The 22246-nt window shown below is 35.5% G+C and overlaps 1 protein-coding gene and 1 long non-coding RNA gene across 2 annotated transcripts; both read right to left on the bottom strand.

Annotated features, from left to right (window-relative positions):
- Positions 1–6603: 6603 nt before the first annotated feature.
- Positions 6604–13296, bottom strand: LOC140145158 (uncharacterized). Its single transcript, XM_072166933.1, has 8 exons — positions 13278–13296; positions 12074–12348; positions 10419–10560; positions 9692–9967; positions 9240–9529; positions 8592–8733; positions 6915–7158; positions 6604–6658 (listed from the first exon to the last, which is right to left on the bottom strand). Exons 1-8 carry the CDS (start codon positions 13294–13296, stop codon positions 6604–6606), a joined length of 1443 nt encoding a protein of 480 aa, XP_072023034.1.
- Positions 13297–15080: 1784 nt separating this feature from the next.
- On the bottom strand, positions 15081–18727 carry LOC140145159 (uncharacterized). The gene is made up of 3 exons (XR_011857997.1): positions 18670–18727; positions 16083–16126; positions 15081–15179 (listed from the first exon to the last, which is right to left on the bottom strand). It is a non-coding gene; the product is annotated as an uncharacterized lncRNA (long non-coding RNA).
- Between the last annotated feature and the right edge of the window lie 3519 nt (positions 18728–22246).

The raw sequence follows: 22246 nt of genomic DNA, 5'->3' as shown, positions 1-22246 counted from the left end.
AGCATCAAACCCTAAAAAGTACTTTTTTGGCTATATAACTTGATCAATTTCAGCGATTTTAATGCAGTCTTTTCAGATGCCATGCAAACAAATAGTTACTCGTCGTATTTGCATGTATCTCCCAGGCCTATTTGTGGTATGTAACCTATGATTGTGGCCGACAGAATGAAAGTAAACAGTGTTGCTTTTTGTGTAGGATAATTGTTATATAACTGTTTGTATGTATTCGTGGTAATATTTATTCGATATCATGACTTAAAATAACTCACCTCTGTAACAGGCGTTTCGTCTTGTGTAGGTTTCTCACTTGTAAATGCAGTTATAGTGAATGGTATTGGTTGTTGGCTGGCGCTTGCTCCGCCCATCGTCATTATCATCTTATACAGTGTTGTTTGTGGTGTGTCCATTGCCAGGAATGCATGTGAAAATTCCCTGAGGAACCATGGTTGGTTATTCTTAGGTGATAGCGTTGGGTCATTGACATTGCCATTTTTACCCAAGGATACAGTGGCTTCAACGTCTTTCATTACGCCTTCCTCGCAACGTTCTGCATTTTAATATAAAAAATGTTATATTATAAATCTGATATTAAAACAACGTCTTTCATTACGTCTACTTCACAACGTTCTACAGTTTAATGTAAAAAAATGTTATATTATCAATTTAATATCAACACCAGTAGTTGAAAGCCTATTACGTATGACACTTTAGTGAAAATTCCTGGTGGTCAAATGTTGACGAATACATATTTAATGTGGATTGTTTACCAGATTTAATTGTTGTTGGTGCAGGGGCGACTGTCGTGATAACTTCCGCGGTTTCCTTGGTTGTAGTAGCACCAGCAGCAGACGTTGTACTAATAATTGTCGTCGTTTGTTCTTCTTTGGTAGTCTCTTGAGCTCCCTGTTTGGTTGTCGTTACCACAGTTGTTATCTGAGTGGTAGTTGGTTCCTGACATGCTTCAAGAGAAATTGTCTGGACAGATGGGTTGCTATTTGCCGCTATATCTCCGGCGACCTTGACTATAATTAGCTTCACCGCCTTGTCGGTAAGTTCATCTAATGGTAAATTAAGCTCTATAGTGCCATCTTCACTTGGTTGACCTACTTGTGTGGTCTGTAATATTATTGAAGTCAAACAATCAACAATGTAAATAACACATAACACCCAACCCTTTTAATCTGGACAAAATAAAGCCCATTTTTCTAAAGAAAATCATTGAAAATCCAAGGTGTATAATTGAAATTAAAAAAAAAAATGTTTTAAGTGACAAATCATTATCCATGTAGAACATAGACCCTATCAGGTTTGGCTATTATGGTTAGGGCTGGAGTAGGTTATGAATAGAGTTGGATTTGGGTTATGGGTATGTTGGGATAGGTTTGTTTTAGGTTAGAAGTAGGGTAAGTTTGGATTAGGGTTAGTGTTAGGAGCGTTAAGGTCCCCATGCATCTGACAGCATGGATGTAGTCACTGCTACATGTAACATGCGTGACTAGCATGGATAGGGCTATGAATACATGTAGAATGTACGGGTGGGGGTGTGTGTGTGTGTATGAGAGTAATTAAATGTGTCAAGTTGGCTATATAACTTGATCAATTTCAGCAATTTTAATGCAGTCTTTTCAGATGCCATGCAAACAAATAGTTACTCGTCGTATTTCCATGTATCTCCCAGGCCTATTTGTGGTATGTAACCTATGATTGTGGCCGACAGAATGAAAGTAAACAGTGTTGCTTTGTGTAGGATAATTGTTATATAACTGTTTGTATGTATTCGTGGTAATATTTATTCTATATCATGACTTAAAATAACTCACCTCTGTAACAGGCGTTTCGTCTTGTGTAGGTTTCTCACTTGTAAATGCAGTTATAGTGAATTGCATTGGTTGTTGGCTGGCGCTTGCTCCGCGCATCGTCATTATCATCTCATACAGTGTTGTTTGTGGTGTGTCAATTGCCAGGAATGCATGTGAAAATTCCCTGAATAACCATGGTTTGTTATTCTTAGGTGATAGCGCTGGGTCATTGGCATTGCCATTTTTACCCAAGGATACAGTGGCTTCAACGTCTTTCATTACGCCTTCCTCGCAACGTTCTGCATTTTAATATAAAAAATGTTATATTATAAATCTGATATTAAAACAACGTCTTTCATTACGTCTATTTCACAACGTTCTACAGTTTCCCCACCAAGCTTACATTAATGACTTCAGCAAGAAAAGACCACCAGGTCGTCCACCAACCAGATGGAAGGACCAACTTCAGAGGTACTTGGGAATGACCCCAAAGACACAAGCAACTGACAGAACTGAATGGTGGAGGCTTTACTCGACAGAGCGCAAAGGGCCACACCGGCCTACGCATATAAGTCAAGTCAAGTCATAGATTTTGTCTCGTAATAAAGGGGGTCATTACTTTTTGGTAGGTGTTGATGAAAGGCGTGCCAAAACAATAAATCATTCATGGTGCAAGAGGGCATATGCTTATACATGCAGAAGTGTCGGAATAAACTGAAGGCCCTAATGGCTCTGTTTCTATTGTACTACAGGTGCTACTGTTGTCTTTGCAATTTTGTCAATTGTTTTAGCAATGTGAACATTACCTGTTGGATAGGTGATGATCTTAACAGATGTTGAGGTTGCAGTACTTTCAGTTGTGGTTACTGTACATTGAGGTGTATTAAAAATATAGATACAAAAGTAACATTTAGTTGAATATATGTTTATATAAATATATATAGCACAGCTTGCGCACAACTGCGCGTTTGTTAACGCGTAGTTTGAGCGTCTACACGGTGATTCTTGAAGAAAAAAAGAAACAACCTTAGGAATATTCCTGGACTTGTCAAAAGCCTTTGATACCATTGATCATAAATGGTTTGAAGATTATTTATCAAACAGAAAACAGTATGTATATTATAATTCATGTAAATCTCAATATAAAAATATTCAATGTGGAGTGCCCCAAGGATCAATCCTGGGCCCATTATTATTTCTTTTGTATCTAAACGACATCAAAAACACCTCATCGATTCTTGAATTTGTATTGATTGCCGACGATACCACTATCACCTATTCACATACAGACATTTTGTCTAAGTATAATCTACTTCAAGTCAATAATTGGTTTAAGGCGAATAAGCTGTCAGTTAATGCAAGTAAGACTAATTATATGGTACTTGGAACTAACCATAAAACATCACGTATATCAAACAATGTAAAAAAAGATATCATATTGGACAATTTACAGGAATTAATCAAAATGGTGATGTTGTAATTGTTTCAACCATGTTCTACTGCTGGTCAAACACTTGCCAGTTGTTTATTGTGCAGATTGTCGTTCCTTATTGGACAAATTTGACATGGAAAACTCACATTGACAATATATCAAAGAACATTTCCAGAGGTATTGGAGTAATAAACGATATTAAGCACTTTGTACCAGAGAACGTTTTATATTCACTATATTGTACATTAAAGGAGTATTTCGTGATCCTAGCATCCTCTTTTTATGAAATTTTTCAGTAGATATCCATAAAAAAACATATTCCGAAAATTTCAGTTGATTCCGATTTTGCGTTTGCGAGTTATGCATGATTATGTGTATTACACTGCTCCATAGACAATGTATTGTAATTTCGTTCTGGTGTACCAGAACGAAATTAAAATTTGTACTGCAAAAAAAGGCACTTAGAATCATTTCAAATAGTCATTATTTATGTCACTCTGCTCCTATTTTAAAAAAGTATAAATTACTTAATGTTTATGACACATGTGGAATTAAGCATATTTATGTATAAACATTTTTCAAATCAGCTACCTGTAGCATTCGACAACTATTTCATGCAGCAGATAAATCGACATAAGTATCACACAAGAAATGCCGAAGACTATAATATATGTCATAAAAAACAGAATTTGCTCACAAAACAATAAGAGCTGCCAGTTCTAGGAATTGGAATATTACTGATAAATATATAAAAATGGCAAAATCAGTAAACCAGTTTAAGTTCCACATAAAGAAAAGTCTAATGAAAAATTACATCTAATATTTTTTCTTGTGTGAACTGTGGAATGTCTATTTATTGAAATGTTATAAATATTTATATTGGTTCTTTCTTTGCATGTTCTTCTCCTCTTTCTTTTTTCTTCTATTTGTTAAGTTTGTGTAATTGTATGTTGTAACTTAGGGCAGTGTAAGGGGGTGCTCGCTTCAGGCATTTGGAGCATCTCCTCATTCAAATTTTGTGTGTTTTATATATATTTTGTATGTTGATTTGAATGAAATAAAATGATGATGTATGTATGTATGCGTCTTTCATGTTGTACCTCTACAGTAAACACCATTCCCATTAAATGCACAATGTTTCTTTGCAAATTACTAACAAAAACCCAAAAAAGCATGACTAAGATAACAAACATACAAAATATTTAACACCTACGTTAATACAAACATTTGAGAAGAATTCAACTCACCCCTTTAAGCGAGAGAACACAACATAAAAATACGATGATGATGTTAACAGATATATGTGGTGAAATCAAGCAAAATTAGTCGGAACTCGGAAATTTTCAGTTTCTATTAGGATAGAAAAAGCATTTAAAAAGCTGTATTTTGCAGAAAACCACATTGAAATGGAACAACCAGTTCCAAAGATATGAGCAGTTAAAGAGGTTTCAAAACAAAAGGAAACAAAAGGAAATATTACCTTTGTTTGGCTATATCTCAATATCAATATTTCTGAGTTCCGACTGATTTTGCTTGATCGCATCACATATGTTGATATGATTAGTTCGAAATGAAGGTGATTGAACCACGGGATCGATCGCGCATGTCAAAAGTCGCGGAGGGCATGAAAAAAGTGATGGAAACGGGAGGAATGCGGCAACCGGGTTAGGACGGTAAACACGAGAAAAAATAATAAAGTATGAACAAGATGATGCCATAATGCTTAAGAGTGCGTAGTGTGGCTATCCAAAATGATTCCCGTTTGAAAATGATATTCTCTTGGTGTTTGTTGATCATTTCAACCCCCATGAGAGAGACGGTATTTTTGCACGTGATCAAGTAGATCAACCATTCCATCTTACAATGTAGGTGATCGGTGATAGGAAGCTTTGATGAGTGACACTACTGGTAAATTTAGTGCCAATGTTTATAAAGGGTCTGCCAGCACACTCTTTAGCAAGACATGCAAAGAATCCAGGATCTTCTAAAACACGGGGAGTCTGGAAGTCTGGCTGACACCAGTAGATCCTTGATATTCCGATTACGACGGAATGAGATAAGAGGGGGTACTGGAAACACTTTTGAGAGCCTTTTATCTTCATCAATGATTTTCATGTGATCTCTAGTTATGTAGGAAGCTTTGGTTAATACCTTATCATAGGTAAAAACAAGAGGAATTGTGTATCTTGTGACATAAGGCCCAGGTGACATAAAGCCAGCATCAAAATACACAAGGCATAACATATATAAATACAAAAAGGAACGATAATCTGCACAATAATCAACTGGCAAGTGTTTGACCAGCAGTAGAACATATTGGTTGAAACAATTACAACATCACCATTTAGATTAATTCCTGTAAAATAATCTTGTTGACACTTATTGGGAATAACTTTTTAAAGAGTGTTACAGAATTAGCGAGAGTCGTTACCCATTTCTTATAATTTATCATTAAAATATTCGTTTGTGAGTTTAGTATCCAAATGTTAAGGGAGTTTCTCGCCTTTCTGAAACTGTCCCAATCTGTCTAACACTTCAGAAGTGCTTTTAAGAAGCGGTAAATAATAATGAATTTCATGAAAATCGCGCCTAATACACGAAGACATAAAAAAAACACATAAAATCAAATTTGTATTAATGAATACATTGAATACCTCTTTCTTGACATGTAAAAACAGTAACAGATATTACAAGCGGAGCGACATTCTCGTTTTGTGCATCCTGGGAAACAATATGTAGCTCTTTCACGGGGTCTACGTAATCAACATCCAGATCTTGGGTGGTATCGGATCCGCCATTAGGACTAATTCTGAATACCTGTAAAAATTATAACATGTTATAGAATATTATGCATGAAATATAAAAGTGTTTAAAATTAGCTATGCCAAAGGGCTACTCCAGACATTTGAGAACATTGAATCACAATGAAAAAGTAGGAATTCCCAGTGCCTCTAAAGAAGACAGGTAACATATCATCCACCATGTCATTTAGTACAAACATGACTTTTGGGCAACAATTCTCCACTGCTAAATGACTTTTCTTGGGAACTCCTACTGCTGTAAAGGCAAACGTTTTTATCTTCTTTTGGGAGTGCTGATAAGTTGTGGATTAGTCCAATTGACATGGACAATTCAATGATAATTTCAAAAGCAAAACCTACCTTTGGCAAGCCAGTATTTTCATCAATAATATCTTGTGGACTTTGGCCATTTGCAGGGATAACTTTCAATATTACATCCACCTCTTGTTGTATATTACCACCAAAGACAATTCTAGTTATTCCAACTGGCATAATTGGTCTGAATATATTATACATATAAAGTTTTGGTTGCCAAGGTTCACTTGATCGAACTGGTTCACTGTTGGCATTTTCAGCTATTAAAGTATCGCCAGGAATTGGTGTTTCCATTTCCTTTACACAAACACCTGAAAAAAAAGACATGATATCAAAGGAACCATTTGCAAATTACTATAATTTGAACATACTGAAACAAATTGACGCTTAAACTTTAAGAGAGCGGTATGGCTTGATCTTTACATTGGCATGCCATGAACACGTGGGTGGCTAAAGTGGGATCTCTAGTCGGATTTAACGCAATTTATTTATAAATGCATTGTTTCTTTTAGATGTCAACTTGAAACATAGATTTTATATAAAAATGCTTTTACATCATGTTTGTACCTTATTGTACCATATGTAATATATAAATAAAATTCAATAGAAAAACAAGTACCGGGAATGGCCGTGGTTTGCACGACAGTCGTCACTTTTTCTGTAGGTGCGGATGCCACAGTTGTACTGGCTTCGGTTACACCTGGTGTAACTTTGTCAGCTTTTTCAGTTACTTCTGTAGGCTCAACCGTATTTTCTTTTGAATCTCCTTGTCCAGCGGGTGTAACCTTTGTTACGTCCGGTTCCATTGTTGCTGTTAATGATTAAAAATGTCATATTAATTTTAAAGTGTACAAAATTAGCGGGTCTATTGCCATGTGATCAATTACCATTTCGTCTAATGCTCATTTATTCTATTACCAAACTAAGTTTAATAATCATATAATCTTATATCCATTTAGTTTAATATTGTTTAGACCAATAACCAGCATGTATAAGAACCATAAAGTCTAATAACCATTTGGTCTAATATTTTTAATAACCATTTGATCTAAGAACCGTTTGGTCTAATAAAGGTTAGGTCCAATAATCATATGATCTAATAACCAATAATAACATTTCGTCTATTTGCTAATTCGTTGATATTGCCATTTCTCTACTTCTGGTTACGTGCTGTAAATTTCAAAGCTGAAATTTGTTTCCCGTGTCATTGTTACACATCACACATCATGGAGAATTTGGCAAATAATGCTGTCGAGGTTTTGTTTTCAAAACATGTGAAAGACTGCATAGCCTTTAACGGGTGAACGTGACATTTTGCTGGGCTTTTTTCCTTATTTCCCGGTCTTTTCCATCTGACAACAAGGTGAATAAAATCATGTATAGCCTGTGGCACTAAGATTCATCGTGCATAACCTGGAGTGCCACGGATGTGGGTATGGGCCGGTACGAGTTATATGCCATTCCAACATTAGTTAAAACAATAAGTTTCCATGGTTTTGTTTCCATAAATACTACATAATGGACCAACTTAGGTAAACAAACAAACAAACAAACAATATACGAGCCTGTTGTCACTGTTTATGAAACCCCGAGAGCAGAGGCCCCCCTTTAAGACCACGGGTCCCGAAATATCCCGGCGAAATATGACCTCACAGTATGTGTAGTATCTTTATTGCGCCTATAACAGCCTCACATGTGCTATGATCAATAGGTTAGTAGACCAATTAATTAGTAGATTAATGCTTGTTAGATCAAATGGCTATTAGATTTAATGATTATAGACCAGACGGGTACTAGAGCAAATGATTGTTGGACTAAAGGATTTTAGACTTATTGGTTATTAAAATAAAAGTAGTTATTGGACCAAATCTTTATTGAACCAAATGATTATTGTAAGTAGACGAAATGGTATTCAGCCATTATGGCAAATCGCCAACTTGGAGTGACCCCCGAAATAAAGAGTAGAATTCTTGTGCTTTCCGAATATTTCCTGAATCTCCCAAGTTATTTTTTGAATCTATCACGCATTGCGCTTTGTCTCGGCGCTATGTTTGGAAATTTAAAACTATTTTTTTGAAACCTTAAAATTAATACTACTTACAGTGACGCTATAGAAGTAATACTTTGTTGCATACGTTTGATAATATCCACACTTTTCAGTGTATTTTAAAGTACTCTAATTTTAAAACTAGAGAGTATTGCTTCTACACCTGTAATATATAAAATGCCTTTAGTTACCGGTACCTGTTGTTGTTGTTTGTTCGGGATAACATTCAATATCGTCCTTATCTGGTACACAATGTAGTTCATAGTGAATGTCTCGCTTGTCAATGGCCACCAATACACATTCACAGATATCACAACCTTGTTTAACAGACTCGTTTTCCTGCAATCAAATATATTATGACTTTTATTGCAGATCACAGAGAGGGAAAACTTTTTTTCTGATTAAGAACGCGGATCTTGAAAAAAGTGTTACATTTATTTATTGTGGTACTTTCTGTTTGTTATTTTTTCACCGCAAAGCATTATAGGGTCCTCAGAACGCCATACTAAAAGTCATTTAAATCCCCGTAGGGGAAATGGGTCAAATATAATTTGCATAAATTTGCATAATGCTAAAATAGCCGACTATGTAGGGGTAAAATTTCAAAGTTGGTCAAATACATTGGTATAGTTTTCAAACAACTTTGATATTGGACCCCTCCATAATCGGCCATTTTGGTTTATGTAGATCCCTTTCCCCTATGAGGACTTTAGTATGGTGTTCTAGTGCAAAAATTGTTGCTGCAATTAGTTGGAAGTTTAGGCAAAAATAGCTAGATTGTCTGGATTATTATTATACAAGCATAGGCCTACACATTGCAAACGATTTTAACCAGCGACACTAACCCCGATTATTTCTCCATCCTCAACTGTGCAGCCTTCTCTGCATTCGGTTATTTTCAAACACATTCCGGTACCGAAGTTGTCATCCAGCACAGCTTGCAATTCTTTGTCATCATCTCTTATATACCCATCTTTACATACGCAATTCTTGTTTACGTTAACACCAGGCAGGTTGAGACCTTCAAATAGTGGATCACATCGTGGGTCTGTTCTGAAAGGAGCTTTTTCGTTGAGTGGTGTGACTTGATCTTTGCATGACAAAGGCATGGACACGTGGCAAAATGTGGGACACTCTGTCGGATACAATGATAATATAGTTTAGTTACACATGTTACTTTTTAAAAGACCGTGAACGAAATATAGATTTGACACAAAAATACCTTTACATATAATCATATTCTTATCTAATATGCATTGTTTACGTAATGAATAAAATTCACAAGGAAAACATGTACCAGAAATAGCCGTGGTTTGCACGACAGTCGTCACTTTTTCGGTAGTAACGGATGCCACAGTTGTTCCGACCTCAGTTACACCTGGTGTAACTTTACCAGTAACGGATGCCACAGTTGTTCCGACCTCAGTTACACCCGGTGTAACTTTACCAGTAACGGACGCCACAGTTGTTCCGACCTCAGTTACACCTGGTGTAACTTTGCCAGATTTTTCAGTTACTTCTGTGGGCTCAACCGTATTTTCGCCTGAATTGTCTTGTCCTGCTGGTGTAACCTCTGTAAATCAAACGATTAAAATGGTTAACTTATATTTATAGTGACCCCACAACTTCGAGTAAAACCCTTTAAAATAATTGTGTGCTTTACGACTGCCTTTAAGGTTTGATATATCCTCTAAACGTAAAAGAGTGAAGTTTAACTCTTTTATAGATTGCCTACAGTGATCGCTCCAATGGAGTGAGTGAATTGTACTCCCCATGAACTTTTAGAGTGACTTTTATTCTTTTCACACTCAATTTATCTCACTCTTTTATTTCACTGTATTGGAATGATCACTGTATGCACTCCTTTAGAGTGAAATTCTCTAATTTTCACTCGTACATTTAGAGGATAAGTCGGTTGAACCTTACAGCATGAAAACGCTTTCTATTTTGTGTACATGAGGCAGAATGCAATAAAATAAATATTGTTGAAAATATAAATCAGTCTCTTTTCATTTATTACTTACTTTGTGTGATAGATGCACTTGTGGTTCCCGTACACTCCTCTGATGGTGTACAATGCATTTCAAAGTGAGGATCTCCTCGAAGATCAGTAGCCACCAGTACGCATGTGCATTCATCGCAGTCTTTATTTATGGTTTCCCCTTCCTGCAATAGGTATTAGTGAAAAAATAATGCTCACCAATCTAGTATTAGAACATGGATGTTATTACGGGATGTGGTTCAAATCGAAAGGAAACAACAAGCCAAACTACCCATAATACATTTACTTGGGTAAATTTATTTACACTCAAGGAAAATTTCACTCGTCATTATAAACTTTTATATACTTATATTTTAATTCAATGTAATAGGTCACTTAGTGGTGTAGTGGAGGTTCCCAGGGATTTATGTTATTTAGCTTATTTAAAGTGAACAAATTTTCTTCGTGTTCATTACTCTGTGTTAGGGTTGCCTACATACTTGTACATGTTGCAAAACAGAGTCTTATTTAAAAATAACCCTTGTAAAGTTTGTTTTTGGGTATTTTGTGACATTTATACACAAACTGTCATTCTTGATAACATTTAAAAACGGATATGGGTAATTCTATTGGGTGACATCCCTATACAAGTAGAATTTCCAAGACAATACACCAGCAAGCCGTCACCCTCAACCACTGTGCCACGTAAACCCTCTCAATATATGATTTTGTATATGACTTTATTATCTCGAATATAAGTTTTGATCACAGGTAGTCCGATGATGTTATGATGGACTTGCCCATCATCACAAAATCATCGGACTACTTCTGCTGAAGATTATTTTTGATTTGATTTTTTGGGGTTTGACAGTCTTGGAAAACCCAAGAAAAACTCTTATTTAGGAAGCCTATTTCCATTGGGGTCCATTTGAACACCTTGACAGATGGGGACAATTAAGGGGTAACACCCTAATGTTCTCGAAACTGACTGTGATTTACTGGTACAGGTAATGGATCTTTTGTCCAACGGCTTAATAAACGGAATTATCTCATTATTCATTTACCCAACTCTAAACCGTACCATATAGAGCTGAAGTCTGAATAACCAATTCAAATTCTTTGTTTTCAAATCAATATCCCAGCTAGTTTTACACCGCCCTCAAATCGAATCCGGGACCTCATGCACCAGAAGCCTGAACTTGAACTACTGCATTACACCCACCCAAATGTAAGTCACACATCGAAAGTTCAAGGTAAGTTTGATTTTCTGCTGAAACTGAATTTTGTTTCCTATTAAATATTGGTGGAAACCAAACTGAATCTTAGGTTCTAATTCTCTTGTTTACAAAGGCTCTAATTAGTAATAGTCTTTTTTCACCCAATAGAATTTTGGGGAGCTGCACAGATAATTGGTGGATGTTACAATCACAATCTAAGTGCGGATAGGTCTGCGCCAGGTTCGGCTGCAATCTGATGTGATGATTCACCATGGCAGCGAAATTACAGCGCTTTGAATCCTTCAAGATCTAGCTGAGAAGACGCTATATATATCCGAAATTTTATTAAAATTTTATTTTTATTTTATTCAAACTTTTGCTTTCTATTTTTGATAATTATGTTTTATTATGATTATCTAACTATTATAACAAATCATATAAGCTATTACAAAGAACAACAATTATAAATATCATAATCTACCTCGTATCTCTTGTTGGTCAACGCATCATAACATCCACAGGTCTCTGCTTTGAAGCACATTCCCGTTCCGAACATAACTCCGAGTTTCTGCACAGATTCTACACCGTCTTTGATGTATCCCTCTAAACATTGGCAATCAGACCGTATACCAGAGACAGCTATGAAATCTAGACTACACTTCAGATCCACTTCAAACGGATCACCGGCATTATCTTCTCGGTTCCTTATCAAATCACATGTGACCTTATCGTTGGCATGACATTGCACCGGGCAAACTGTTATGAGGTAAGACGTATAACATTAAGTTATATGATCCACAAAGTGGAAGTATTGAATTTAAAGAATAAAATGATTTAAAAAGAAAGAAACAAATAAAGAAAGAAAGAAATAAAGAAATAAAGAACGAAAGAAAGAACGAAATAAATAAATAAATAAATAAATAAATAAATAAATAAATAAAAAAATAAATAAATAAATAAAGAAAGAAAGAAAGAAAGAAAGAAAGAAAGAAAGAAAGAAAGAAAGAATGAATGAAAGTAAGAAAGAACGAACGAACGAAAGAACAAAAGAAAGAAAGAAAGAAAGAAATTATTTAATTTAGTGTAACAATAAATAAATAAATAAATAAAGATAGATAGATATAAAGAAAGAAAGAAAAGAAAGAAAGAAAGAAAGAAAGAAAGAAAGAATGAAAGAAAGAACAAAAGAAAGAAAGAAGAAAGAAAGAAATTATTTAATTTAGTGTAACAAGAAATAAATAAATAAAGAAAGAAAGAAAGATAGATATAAAGAAAGAAAGAACGAACGAACGAACGAACGAACGAAAGAAAGAAAGAATGAAAGAAAGAAAGAAAGAACGAACGAACGAACGAAAGAAAGAAAGAAAGAAAAACAAAGAAAGAAAGAAAGAAATTATTTAATTTAGTGTAACATGATTTAAACTCACATGGGCTTGCAGTTGTAGTTTCTGGTTGCAAAGTTGAAATCGGAAAGAAAATAGGAACCATAGTTTTGATGTTATGAAATATTAACAATAGTTTTGTATTACGAGGATTTAATGCGGACATTGTTCTTAATTTCCACAGTAACAATTTCACAAGCACTAACTTTTTTTACAAATCCTCAGTTGTATGACTCATTCCTAAAAACACCAGCACATTATTGGGCACCTAATTTGAGATAATTTTCTTTAAAAGATACATACCAAGGAAATGTACATACATTGTTTTAAATTGATTACATTGGTTTAAGTTTGACAAAAAATGACTTATTATACTCAATAATTGTCAGTTGTCTTTGTTAATTCCCGATCAGTGCAATGTATTTGAAAACAAAAATGGATGTATCCCGCACGATTGTATGGACACTATCTGAAATGCTTTGCAGACTGTATAGAACCATGTCTTTAAACTATACATAGTATGATACAAATTTAGCTTTTCTTTAAGCTCATTTTTCTCATCTCTCAAAATGTTGTCATGTTCCGGATTTCACCAGAAAGGGTAAATTTAATTAAATAATTTAACGTTTTCCTTACCTACTGCTGGTGTCGTTGTTGGTTTAGGCACTGTGAAATATATCAGGAAAACGTTACTGTTAATGAACGCGTTAATTTCTATTGAACGCGTTAAATTCGATTAATTTAGATATCAAATTCACGCTTAAATCGTTTCTACAGCATTCTTTACATCACTAAGAAATGTGATGCACAGCTCAAACTGGACAGCATGTGAAACAACCAATCGGTAAAAGGGATGTGCATGTGTCAAATAAATACGCCGAATATAGCAGTACGTAAACTTTATAAATATGCTACAAGTTGTATCAAAATGATTGGTACACATCAGTTTCATTGAAATGGATGAGTCTGACACATTAAAATTCAATAAGATCCAAATAATTAGTAGACTTAATAACAAGACATAATTTACATATTCTGGTCATTTCAAAAGTATCCAATGTTGCATTTGGAAAAAGTAGACCAATCATTTTGCTACAGCCTGTATGATACAACAACATGCCGAATTCGACCCAAAACTCAAGTAATAATACTTCATCCAACTTACCACATGATGGGCAGCATTCTCCATTTTCTTCGACTGTGATATAGCCCTGTTAATAAAAGTTAACGTTGAAAAAAATTAAAAACAATAAATATAAACGATTATAAAAACTTAAATGTAACCTCCATTTTAATACGCCTATAAATGTGACCATTAAGAAACAAATAACAACCCTTTACTAGTATATAACCAATTATGATGAATAAATTTGTAAAGATATGAATATTCTCGTCTTAAATTAAAATAGGTACAATAATAGGTATATGACAAACATTGATCCACTCACGGTTTCTCAGCAGCTGGTAACTAAAGTTTCGAAGAATAACATTTTATTATCCTAATATAGTGAAAAGTATTCATGCACTGCAAAGTGTTCCAAAAATCCACCCACAAAGAAGTATCAGTTCAAAAGTTAATCCTATCTCCATGTTTTGTAGCCAAATGGGAAGGAGAGAAGGTTTTCTCCGCCCCGGTTTTGAACTTCTGACCCTCGAGTGTTTACTTCCAAAACAATAGAAAACAAAAGGAAATTACTTCTGGCTATATCTCAAAATTAATATTTTCGACTTCCGACTGAATTTGTTTGATGACATCACATTTGTTGTATACACTCTAATTTCCTAAGAAAATGAGTCCCGGATGCGAGCTTGCCGTAGGTACGTTATACGCTTTTTGTTGTAGGCTACTGCCGCTCGAGATTGTCTATTAAACCAATGGTTATCTGTGTAGCGATGAATGGTTGTCATTGAAAGTAAATATTCGTGGCATCAGTTATATCTTTCACACAAGACATTGCTTTGGCAATACTATTGGATTTCTGAGTTGATGATAATAATAAAAATAATAAGTACCGGTAATAAGTAAATGGGTTTGCCCAACAGCGAACCAGGAAATGGGTTTGCCTAACAAGCGAACACATAATAAATCATAAAACTTACCTCAGCACACGGTGGATCACGGCATTTTATGGTTTCACACATTATCACGTTCTTTTGTGTACATTCGCATTCTCTACAAACGTCTGGGCGCCATATTTCATTTACCTGTGTATATTTATAACCAAAAATACAAATTTATACCTGACGACTGAACAAAAATTAACACAATAATGGCAAAATGTTGTGCGAAAACAATCCAATACATGTATGTCGCCGTTTAAACCTAATATCGTTAATCAGCTTGTGCATTTGATACACTGCCTTGCCACTTTTGTACTAAGAGCTGCAGGGCCTGATTCGAACAAGTGATTTAAATGTCATTCTGAAATATATGCAAGTAACCTGTACATCCAAGATGGTTGCCATTTCAATTGCTGATTTATTGCATGGGGTCTATAAAGTTCTATGATGGAAAGACAACACATTCTTTGGTATCGTAACACAACATTTGTCTGATCATTTTAAAAATGCTTCTCAAGCACACCATCGCGTGGAAGGATGTTAAAGTGCTTGATCAGGACTCCAACTGGTTTAACCGTGGTGTAAGGGAAGTCATTAACATCAGACGCCACCCGGTTTACTCAATAAGGACAAAGGCAGCCACCAGCTACCTCCTGTCTATGAACATGTTGTCATGTGACAACCCAGATCAGTAACCCAATCACCATCAGTTTGAAAAAGACACAGAGTCGTCGTGTCGAAAGCTCACGTAAGTGAACAATTTTAGTGGTGTGTATCGGTTTAAATTCTACCAATATTATTATTTTTTGATAATTATACCAGCCACCGTAAGTGTACCCATTTTAGGCCCCAGTTGTTTTCCTTGCTCGGTCGTGCTCAACCACTGACCTCTGTTCCACTGCTCGTATAACCCCTCTCGTGTCTTAGCATGGATACACATCCCGATTTGTATTTTTGTCCAATTTCCCTCTTCTGTATTTCTTATTCTTGTTTTTCTGTTTTATTTTTTTATGTGTGAGATATTTAAGTACTAAATATTATACACACCTCTCTGTATTTATCAGGGGCATCGCCTTCATAGTGACAACGTTCTGCAAGAAATGGAACATTACTAATTACCGCAAGAATAGAAGTTATGAATGTATGGGGAAATTTGGCAAAAAGTTTTGTACCTTTTTGTGTAAAGAAACCGGAACAATCGCAATTATGGGTACCACGTTACTACCAACTATGAACAATACTCAGTAAAATTAAACACTCATAATGTCAATCATGACATGGTCTTACTGACTGATGACACACGTTGACCGCCGTTCACTTCAGGTAATTGCATCTCAGGCTAAGGTTGTTTACACCACGTAATCTACTTCAAATTATTTAATGACACTAGTTTCGAAGGTTTCGAATTCTTTGACACAGGTGTGGTCTGAAAATGTCTTCATACGTTCATATGTGAATTAAGCATTGTCTCGGTCCCAGCCGGTTTGTGTTCCTCCGTCACTAAACAAACCGTCTGGCGACAACCCCGAAATGATGATTGCTGATTGGTTTATAGTCTCCACGGCAGCCAGTTTGGTCCAAACTCCTCCACACAAACTAAAGTCTGCCAATGGCCTGTATTTATCAACGCCGTTTCATATTGACAACGTTCTGCAAGAAATGCAGCATTGACTTGACCTCAGTCAGCTGGCGAGATGGCGGGGGAAATTTGCTCATGAATAATTAAGTAGCCGTCTAAAGCCGATCGACCAATTGAAAGCTTTGTTTGACGTCACCAGCTGGATGACAATCATCAGTAAAATTAAACACTTAAGTCAATCATGACAAAGATGAACAGTTCGTCGTTCATTGGCAGACTGTTTGCATCTCAGGCTAAGGTAGCGTAACCGTAAACTTGGCTGCGAATGAGACTAGTTTCGAAGGTTTCGAGGGTTGGTTAATGAATTTCCAAATAAAAAGGTTTTCAATTGGCTATGGCTGATGAATTAGGGCGTGACTCGTGTAAGTGACACAAACATCGTACTTTGTAGATACCGCAAACGCAAAATGTACGCTAGCTTGCAGCCACTGAGGCGCCAATCGTCTGATATCGCCTTTCATGTCAGCGACTCGCAACGCGTACTCACATACATTGTGTTGATTAATACGGCGATTTATATCACCGCATGGCTGTCCACCAACTTGCCTTATTTGGCAACCCAATATTTTACTGAGTTAATTCAGCCAATCAGGAAAGACGTACTATGAGGTTGTCGCCAGACGGTTTGTTTAGTGACGAAGGAGCACAAATCGGCTGGGACCGAGACTAAATTAAGCATTGCATACAGCCCGCAAAAATAGGTACTACTTTAATATGTTCAACCCTGTATATCCTAATCAAAGGAAGGGATGTAATTAAGGATACGATACACGATTTACCGACAAGTGACTCATTTCGGAATACGATCATGAATTTGAAAAAAAATCGTTGGGATTCGAACCAGCGATTCGAAACTTCCTTCGATTACGCGTCTAGCGCTTTACCGTTCGTCCACGGTGGCAGTTGATAATGATGATGGTAATGATAATTGATAAATCTCATAATGCCATCTTTAGCCGTTTGTTTACTAAAAAAAGACGCGTTTTGTAAAGATAGATTAGCCGTTTTATGCATAAAGAGCACGAACGTTTGGGAAAGGTTTCAAACAAATAATAAAGACATTGATGTGATGATGAAATTGCGTAAATGTTTTATTTTGGTTTTAGGAATTTGACCTTAAAATTTGCGACTTCATGACATTATCATTCGAAATCAACAAAAGATATTGTAACAGTATATGACATCATTCATTTTCTAGAATGTTTTATACATGTATGTGAAATAGCTTCAACAATGGTTCGCTGAATAATGGTAAAAACAGTCTTGACCTAAAAAAGGGCGAGAGGTACCATATTTACGGATTCAGGCTAAATTTAAAATTGATATAAAACGTTTGTTTTTTGATCGATTACAAAAATTAATTTTTGTCATATAAAGAAATTGTGTCTGGCGTGAATTACACTACAGTTTTTATTCTTAGGGCTCTTTGACTTCTTCAAATGATTTTTTTAATGACAGATTTAATCCCCTGGCCCTCTATAATTACGCACAAAAGATCGAGTCCCTTTAAAGGTTGTATTTAATGTTCTATTCAATAGAGAGCACGGCACTAGTTCTCTTGTTCGAGAACGCTTTGTGTAACAAATCAATAGTGCATCCAATGCAGCAAACTTTTGAATTTGCATTTTCTTTGGAATGTTGGACCATCGAGTCTTTTCGACAAATTTCAATAAATAAGGTCTTAAAGCTAAAATATACCGGTACAGCTATTACTGCTAGTTCCAATTATGACATGTCTGTCTTTATTTAGGATATACAGAAGCAAAAATAACTGGTATAACTACGAGAACCTTTACCTTTTTAGCTAAACCTGTAAAAAATGCGTTTCAACTTTTATATGCTTGACATAATAACGTTGTTTAAGCTAATAATCCCATATATCACACTTTTGTCAAATGAAATTCATATTGCTTTAATTCAATCTCCTCCAGTTCTAAATAGAAATAAGATACAATCTTGGGTAAGGTATCTGAAAGACTTTTGCATGAATGTTACCTTTTGGTACACAGTGACAACATTTGCCATCATCTTTATCTTCGTTTACTAATGTCATCTGTAAGCAAAGAAAATTGAGGTACACACATTCAAAGATTACAACAAGGGTGTGACGAGATAATAATGATGATATTGCGGTGTTAGTGGTTTTAACGACGCCATTGTTGATAATAATGATGATGTTGGTGGTTTTAATGATAACCCCGTTGATTTGGATTCGTTTGAAGTCAAATGATATATCATTTTAAAGCGTTGTTCATCACCGAAATAAAACAACGATGACGGGGCCGACTTTACGGCTGATTCGCCGCGTCCAGTGGTTTACTTTGCGAGGAGCTAAGTAAACCACGCAGAAATAAGATACAATCTTGTTAAACGGTGATGAACAACGGTGAAACATGATTGAATCCTTTCAACAACGAAAAGAAGCTAAAGATCGTATAATTCACGATTATTTTACGAGGAAATGTCAAAGTTAATCAATTGTCGAGACTAAGCTTTACAAAAACTTCGATGATTTCTCTGTTAATACCATCATAAATTTTATGAGAATAAAACGGAAAATTTGCGGTGTTGGTGGTTTTAATGATCTGAAAATACTGAATTCGGTGTTGGTGGTTTTGCATACGCACAAATGAACCAGGCATGATGTTGTGATTTACGCGTTTCTCGCGTAACGCGTGAGTTTGGTGTTCGCATTCGCGTATACGCTACAGAAAAAGTGTGATTCATCACGGTTTAACAACGGTTTTGGCTGCCTGATGAACAAAGGTAATATTGGATGTTGATGGTTTTGATGCCGTTAACGATAATAATGAAGATGTTGCGGTGTTGGTGGTTTTAATGATGCCGTTGATGAAAATAATGATGATGTTGCGGTGTTGGTGGTTTTGATGATGCCGTTGATGAACATAATGATAATGTTGTGATGTTGATGGTTTCAATGATGCCGTTAACGATAATAATGGTGATGTTGTGGTGTTGGTGGTTTTATGATGTTGTGGTGTTGGTGGTTTTAATGACGCCGTTGATGATAATAATGATGATGTTGCGGTGTTGGTGGTTTTAATGATGCCGTTGATGATAATAATGATGATGTTGCGGTGTTGGTGGTTTTAATGATGCCGTTGATGATAATAATGATGATGTTGCGGTGTTGGTGGTTTTAATGACGCCGTTGATGATAATAATGATGATGTTGCGGTGTTGGTGGTTTTAATGATGCCGTTGATGGGAAATGACAAGGTGACATATTGATTTAAATTATGAATGATCACTACTGGAAGGCTGGTTTAAAAAACTGTAATAATACTTACATTGGGGTCATCGCACGTTAAAAGACACCTTTCACCGCATTGATATATACAGTTGTCCTTATCCTTCCATTTGCAGTGTTTGCATGTATCTTCTTCGAACCATGAATCTTCATCCTAAAGGAGTAAATTGCCCAAAATGTTTCTTTTTCTTATAACGACTTCGTCAAGAGTGTGAGAATTACTGTATTGTATTATGAACTTTAAATTTTGAAGCCTAAACGAGAAAAGGTCATAGAGTTGCGCTATTCCAAAGGTCAAATACAAAACCTACAGTGACAAAAGTAGACCCTGTATAGTACCTCATGTGCAAATTTGGTAATTTTTTGCTTGACAAAAATGTCCTAACACACCTTCTGGTACTTTCTTTTTAACTGTAAACTGAATAATTGACTATAAATATCAATAAACAAATACCAGTATTTTCTATGTAAATTCTTTAATTTTGAACCGTTTTGGTATCAAAATGAGAAAATCGTGACATAATAATTTTTTTGTTTGTAATTTTTACCTTCATAATTATGAGGTTTGGATTATGGAGACCAAATTTACATGTGAGATTTTTGTTGCCCAGCGACAATATGTAAGAATGTAGCCTTTTTATTTTGTTCAATTAAAATTGTGCGTTGGCCTTATGTGGTAAACATAAAAATCCGCTGGACCAATTTCGTACCAAAACAGGATTAGACACACGAATTTTATGAAACTCATCCGAAACTGTTGTTGGATGGTGTGGAATGTGTTGTTTTAACATTCAAGAATACAGACTTGATATTTATATGTAAAATTTCTATTGTCTTTACGGGCATTAATGGGTGCGTCGGGAGATGGTGTAAAATAATTGAATATATGAATACAAAAGACTTGACATTTATATGCATGAAAGAACAACTCAAATTCATTATTGTGTCTATTGGGCATGTGAAAAATAGCATGTTTGAAAGAAGTAACATATTCAATGATTTGAGTCTTGTAACAAATTGATTGAAATCCAGTATGTATAAAAGTCCACTTGTAACACATTCATTGCTAGGGAATGATTGAACAAAAAATTAAAGGAAAGTGGTGTTATATTACATGGCAGAATGCTTATCAACATTATACATACCTGTGTGCTTTATTTTGTATTATCTTACTAGTGGTAAATCTATTGTTTGATAGATTCAAAAACCACCTAAAACGAAGTCCCTGGTCGTGTTTTCCCGTAAAACAATTTTAAATTATGGTGGTCATAATATAGCGAATTTGCCTAAAATGGCGGATTTATGGAGGCTGAAATTTTTAGGCTAATTCACTACATTATGGCCATAATGTAAACTAATGGAAAGCACATTTTCTGTCCAAATATTAGTTTACACTATTTCCCGACACACCCCAATTAATATTTTGCTCGTGCGGTTTATGCAGAGAGCCCTTCCAGACCAGTCTTGGAATTTTGCGAAAAAATATTCCATATTAAATGTCAAGTCTGTACGATACAAAATTTGAACATGACTGTATATTTATAATGTTAATTGACCTTTTCGGTAAATCCCATAAGCCTTTGCGAGTACACCTGAGATGTCGTCATTTGACGTCACGCTGATCTGCGCCGATGCGCACGTCGTTTATCGAACATCGTTACTGCGCATTGCAAGTCAACATGACGTCAAATGACGACATATCAGGTGTACTCGCACAGGCTTATGGGATTTACCGAAAAGGTCAATTATAAGATTGTGTTACCTTTCTGTCGGCATGCTCGCAATGGCACATTTCTTTCTCGACACACTCCTCACCATTCCAGAAGAGACTTTCTGGGCATGCACAAGCCGGTTCACATTTCTTATCACATACTTTACTTAGATCATCACACATTCTACTGCAGCCACAATCTTCTTTCCAATATGTGCCATTGGTACATTCTAAAGCGATACGATAGAGATAAAATAAATAAATAAATTTATAATTATCCATGTCTGGACACATATGAATAATAAATATAGAGATGCACTATTTGGTATAACGATATGGTTTCGACCTCGTGTCACCTGGCCTCAAATATGCAATGATCAAAGGAACAGATCGAACAATCTATTTGTTTGTATTTTCATATTGGACTTGTATATTTATATGCAATTAATTCATTAATGAGTTGCATAGTTACGTAAAGTATTTCTAGCTTTCATGTAACTTCAGGGAGCACCCCGCTATATCAATCCGCAATTCGTGCAAACGCAAGTTTTTTAAGATAAGCTGGGATTCCTTACATACTCGTAACATTA

Source organism: Amphiura filiformis, unplaced genomic scaffold, assembly GCF_039555335.1.
Source record: "Amphiura filiformis unplaced genomic scaffold, Afil_fr2py scaffold_154, whole genome shotgun sequence".
NCBI lineage: Eukaryota > Metazoa > Echinodermata > Ophiuroidea > Amphilepidida > Amphiuridae > Amphiura > Amphiura filiformis.
This window is presented reverse-complemented; position numbering and strand designations above follow the sequence as displayed.

Bases quoted from the DNA above. Each gene is read 5' to 3' on its own strand.
- LOC140145158 (XM_072166933.1), bottom strand. The intron at 10,561-12,073 runs GTAGATTATGAT...TACCTATTGCAG, and splicing joins TGACCAACAAGAGATACGAG to GAAGGGGAAACCATAAATAA. The intron at 8,734-9,239 runs GTTAGTGTCGCT...ATTTGATTGCAG, and splicing joins AGGATGGAGAAATAATCGGG to GAAAACGAGTCTGTTAAACA.